Source organism: Berghia stephanieae, chromosome 2 (genome assembly GCF_034508935.2).
Source record: "Berghia stephanieae isolate SIO BIC M18660-M18661 chromosome 2, UCSD_Bste_1.3, whole genome shotgun sequence".
In the NCBI taxonomy this organism is placed as follows: domain Eukaryota; kingdom Metazoa; phylum Mollusca; class Gastropoda; order Nudibranchia; family Aeolidiidae; genus Berghia; species Berghia stephanieae.
Genome location: NC_088361.1, coordinates 79,105,719 through 79,111,718, shown reverse-complemented (window position 1 = coordinate 79,111,718; position 6,000 = coordinate 79,105,719). Strand labels below are relative to the sequence as shown.

At 36.0% G+C, this 6,000-nt stretch overlaps 1 protein-coding gene across 1 annotated transcript in view; it reads left to right on the top strand.

The window, feature by feature from the left end:
- The window catches only part of LOC144965597 (ras GTPase-activating protein 1-like), a 30,447-nt gene that overhangs the window by 1,179 nt on the left and 23,268 nt on the right, over nt 1–6,000 (top strand). The window contains exons 2-4 of the mRNA XM_078901137.1: nt 4,856–5,008; nt 5,374–5,509; nt 5,877–5,944. Coding sequence (XP_078757263.1) covers nt 4,856–5,008; nt 5,374–5,509; nt 5,877–5,944 — 357 coding nt within the window. The remainder of the gene's footprint in view (nt 1–4,855; nt 5,009–5,373; nt 5,510–5,876; nt 5,945–6,000) is intronic.

The following is a 6,000-nucleotide window of genomic DNA, read 5'->3' as shown; positions in this document are numbered from 1 at the left end:
TAGGCTTGCACCCACCTAGCCCCAGAATCTAGTACAGGGTTACCGGGCTGGGCTGCCACATGCGTGACTAAATTGGCCAAAGAGAGAATCTATACAGAATCAAACAATCTGTTCTGTGATGAGCAACATGGCTTCGTGCCTCGGAGATCATGCATAACACAACTAATTACCTGCATTGATGAATGGACAGACGCCTTGGATAGGGGAGAACCGATGGATGCGGTATACCTCGACTTTAAAAAGGCATTTGACACTGTACCCCATGAAAGGCTCATTCAAAAACTACATAGCTATGGCATCAGAGGAAAGATAAACGAATGGATATCTAACTTCCTGCACGACAGAAAACAGAGAGTCTCACTGAACGGGCACACATCACAGTGGTCGGATGTCACCAGCGGCATTCCACAGGGGAGTGTTCTGGGTCCAGTATTATTCGTGGTATTCATCAATGATCTACCTGATGTTGTAAATAACGTGATCAGAATATTTGCTGACGATACAAAGTTGTTTGGACCTGTAAGAACAGAAAGTGACCGACATACTATACAAGATGATATCGACAAATTATCAGACTGGTCAGACAAGTGGCTGTTAAAGTTTAATGCAAGCAAATGCAGCGTAATGCATCTTGGTTACAAAAATCCAAAGCACACATACAGAATGAGAGACGATAACGGAGTGTACCAGCAGCTAGGGGAAACAGAAGTAGAAAAGGATTTAGGAATGCATGTAGACAACAGACTATCCTTCCACCATCATGTCAACTGTGCAATAAATAGAGCAAACAGAACTCTCGGAATTATTAAAAGGACATTCACCAGCAGAAATAATGATATTATTGGGCGGCTCTACACTGCTCTGGTACGACCATCACTTGAATATGGTAATGCACCGAGGATATCACAGCATGTCGGTGACATGGATAAAATTGAAAGGGTACAAAGGAGAGCAACGAAGCTTTGTTCAGATTTGAAGCATCTACCATATGAAGATAGACTGAGGCATCTCAAACTACCATCATTGTACTACAGAAGACAAAGAGGAGACATGATACAAGTATATAAGATAATAAACGAGAAAGATAGAGTAGATAGAGAGCAAATACTACCAGAGAGCACATTTAATAGAACGAGAGGACATAGCGACAAATTAAAAAAAGACAGGCCAGATTAAATGTAAGAAAATGCTCCTTTGGACTCAGAGTGACAGATAACTGGAACAGCCTTCCAGAAGATGTAATTAAAGCGAGGACAGTGAATGAGTTCAAAGACAAGTTAGACAAACACTGGCATTACAAGCGTTACCAGCTCCGCCCCAACCATGCAGATGCGCGTAGATATATCAGAGATAGTGCAGAACGGGTATTACAGGCATAGCCTTCAACCCGAAGAAGAGGTATCAAGGTATCAAGTATACTGGCATTAGACACCTATTACCCGATGTCTCGGTTTTTAATCCTAGCCTAGTGAGAGAGAAAAAACAAAACAATCATACATGTATCTGCAAACAGCAGAACGTTTTCATTTTACAATGAGATGGGAAGGGGAAGGGATAACACTATAACAAGAGAGAGAGAGAGATGGGCAGGGGGATAGTAAGGGGGAATGGGAAAAGATGAAAGAAACAATGGGTTGCCTGATGACGTAGATCAAAGGATTGTTACAGCGGTGTTTACGGAGCGTACTTTGTGAAATTTTAACCTTTTACAGTGACACTGATTTTTTTTTTCCAGATTGCTTTTATGCAGAATAAATCGTTTCCACCAAGAGAGCAGTAGTAAGAGTATATTTCGACTCGGGCTTCAATTAAACTATAAATCGCAAGACTTGTCTTTTAATGATAACATTAAGACTAAGATCTGGAGTTTGGGGAGTGTAAGATGGAATCTCGCCATTAATGGTTAAAATGTTTTGATTTAAAAAAAAAAATAACACACACACACACACACGTGCGCGGTCACGACAGCGAGGACCATCTATTGCTTGTGTTGCAACGGTAAACCAGTTTACGTGTACGTAGATCCTGAGGCTAGATGCCCCGTTACCGTGTACGTAGGCACTCCCAAAAAAAAAAAAAGGCGCACACACACACACCCTAGAAAGAGGAGCTACGACACACACACACAGAGTCTCGCATCAGCTACGAACTAATTTTGCGCACCAATTTTTACTGCACTTATGCACCAAATTGCATACCTATCTAGGGACACTTTTTTCCGTATCTTTTTCTCAATAAACTTTTTTTAAAACCTTTGTTTTTTGTGTTTTTTGCGACGGCACCTTGAAAACAGACGTAAGCCTCCACGATTTCGCGAGGAATGAATCATGAAAAAATTTACGATATAATTTCAAACACAACTTTTGAAATTCATCAAGGATTGTCTAGTACCGAATGTTTTTTGATAGAAAACAAATGCATCTTCAAATCTAAACTGCTTTTAACGGTAAGCGCTAAGTTTTTTAAAAAATTTCTGTCCAAACGAATGATAAAGAAGCTAAGTATTGGTAACCCCGGCGCAGCTCTCTACATAAATGGATACTGTAAATCATTATCCTTGACTACAATATGAGTCACTCAAGACGATACTTCTTTTCAAAACTCGTGCTGACTTCCTGACCCCTTACCTTACCGGTGCCCACTTCCACTTCCACTTACCTTGTACATAGATTCTGGGGCTAGGTGCCCAGTTACCTTGTACGTAGATTCTGGGGCTAGGTGCAAGGCTACCGTGTACGTAGACACTACGTACTTTTTAATATATAAGTATAAGAATTAAGGATTATCTCTTTATTATGCGACTTTAACTGTGAAATTGCATTTACTTAATTAAAACAAAAATAAAGTTGCTCTTTAACTTTATTTTTGACTTGAGTAACCCAAAGGTTGGAGGTGTACAAAAATGCACCGTTTTTATGCACCTCCGTTGGCGGTGATGGTAAATTGATGAAAATGTTGCTGCGTACGTCCATGAGGTTTAAACAGTTTTAGATTGTAGTTTAGCATGCTGCTTAGTGATTACCGATGTACGTTTATACAATGAGAATAAATTAAAGAATAATAACAATGAATTTAAAAATCAAAAGTAAAAAAGAAACATGGCAAACAAATACTGATCTCAAATAAATAAATAATTTTAGAAAATTAAAATCAAAGTTTTTTTAAAACATGATAAAATGTTTTTGAAAAACAAAACAAAAAGAAAGAAAAAAACAAAACAAACAAAAATGTTGTCTTTCTCAATAAAGTAAACTTTTTTTTTTTTAAATGTCTACGATGGGAATCGATAAATAAATAATTTTTTATGGGAATCGAACCCGGTACTTTCAAGGTTAGAGTCTGACAGCTCGTCCGCTGTGCTACGGAGCCACCTGACTGTTCATCACATTTAATAAGGCCTTTCTAAAACATTATTTTACCTTCAATGCAACTTCTATTTTCTGGTTTTATATTTCGATTTTTTAAATTATTATATTGTTATATAAATTTATTAACAAAAACATGCTACAGATGTCACACTATAACTTTCGCAATGTCCAAAAACAGAAACACAATATCGCTGATGAAATTGGGTGGGATGCGCATGCGTGACGGAGGTGTATAAAAACGATCCGTAAAGATACACCGTCAGCGGAAGTGCATAAAAACACTACGAAAGTATAATTCCAGCAAGTACCTAATGTTGTCCTAATTGTCTACGAATTGTGATATGTAACCAATTTTTTGGAAAATTATCCAAAGCAGACGTGAGCAAAGAAATTGATTGAATGTGGTACTGTAACTGAAATAACTGGGTCATCTTTCTTGAAGTACTGGCCTAATACTATTTTGGCAAGATAGAATGTAGGACATATTCTTTACAGATAAAATTATCATCAACGCTTATTAATAAAAATTTGTGTGTTACAACAACTGTTTATTACTTTTGCTATTCAAGCTGATGAATATTTGACTACTGCTGTATATACTATCAATTGAACAACAAATAGTTTATATATCAGTGAAATCTTTTTAGAAATCATGTATCTATGACTATGACAGTCTTATTCTCTTTTTGTATTAAAAAAAAAAGAGGTTATGCAATTTACTCTTTTTTCACTTTAGATAACTGTTTTTAAGATGACATTTGATAAGGCATTGGACTTTCATCCGTTTGAGCTCTCATCTCTCGTTTCTTCATTGAGCAAGAAACTCAGCCCTTCTTGCTTACTTTGCAGGGCTGCATTATGGCTAAATTCTAGGTTTTCTCTTACTTTTCGAGATAGTGAAAAATTTTACCAAAAGATGAATAAATGGAATTTTGGTATTTTAAAAATAAAAGATTTGTGGTACATTATGAATGAGTTGACGTGTGGGGCTTTGTGTCTAATGATATGCCACACGCATTCAGACCAGTAGGTCCTGTGTTCAAGTCCTGCTCCAAGGACTCAACTGAAAAAGGTTCTTTACTCACATTCCATAACCATGCTCAGGTGTAAAATGACTATCTGCCCATTAACAAGCATTACCTCTTGAAAAAAAAAAGTATCTTTGCCTTACATACCTAATGTCTTACCCTACATGTTAAATCATTGCTGTTGGCTTTGGACCCTTGTAAAGTGCTTTGAGCATGTTTAGTGGATATTGCCCAGATATTTAGACATATTTGAGACCTGATCAGTGTTTAGTTTCATCACATTTCATTATAACCTAATAGAAACTGATTCAGAGCATGTTAAGAATTCATTTAAAAATGGCTAATTCATGACATACTATTGATAATTGTATTGATAAAGAAAACATATTCTTACTTATATTTAAAAATAATATGCTCAGTTTTCATATTTCTAAATTATCTATTATATTCTTGTCCTAGCTGGTATCATGGACGCCTGGACCGACAGTCTGCAGAAGAATGTCTTCGAAGCAGTGGCAAAGTGGGAAGCTACCTCATTCGAGAGAGTGACAGCAAACCAGGATCTTTTGTACTATCATATCTGGGCCACTCAGGACCCCCCAGACATTTCAGGTGTGTAAACTAAATCTTTCCTCACTGTAAATGAGCTTTTGATTTATCCAATCCTTTTACAACTTCCAACTTAAACAAACTTTTTAACGCAGTCTAACATATCTGTGTATTTCATTAAGAGCAAATGGATTTTGTTTTATGTTTTTTTTAAAATATTAATTTAATTTTTAAAAAATAAACGGTGCTTCTTTTGCAGTTGTCTCTACAAGCTTACAATTTTTTAGTTTTGCCCAATTAGGAAATCAACTTAAAACCTCTAATAGACATGATTTATAATAATTATACTTTCCATATTTTTGGCATTGGTGCCAATTTTATACATTTTAAGTAGTAATAGATTATGTTTTCTAAATATATTTTATCAGGATCATTGCAATGTGTGGGGACTACTATATTGGCGGGCGGCAGTTTGAATCCTTGTCTGATCTCATTGGATACTACACAGCCTGTTCATGTCTGACCAAGAATGAACAACTCAAATACCCTGTTCCCCCAAAGGAGGTAAAAAGATTTTGATCATTACGCAGATTTGTATGGTGCCCTAGAGAAATAATTTGCAGTATCAATTCACCTAGTTGTAGGTTTTGTGATTCAAAGATTTATTATTGTTTTCTTTCATTACTATTCCAATAGATCAGGTAACATGTAAGATTCACTGGGAAAAGCTTTTCAAGTTTTCATTTTTTTCTAATTGTATGGTTCAGATGAAGTTTACAAACATTATGACTCCTTATCATAATTACCAATTCGCTAAAATATAAAATTTCTGCCTCCATTTAATATCCATATTTTTTTGTTCTTATTTTCCCTTTTAAATCTACAGTTGGTTTATCATCTTATTATGTATGTACAATTGTTTAATTTTCAGCCTGTGCATCAAAGAAGGGTCCTGGCTGTTCTATCGTACAGGAAATTTCCTGAAACAGATGAACTAAAGTAAGTGCACATGTAGAGGGTAGTTTGCTAACCATGCTAGTTTGATTTTATTCCTT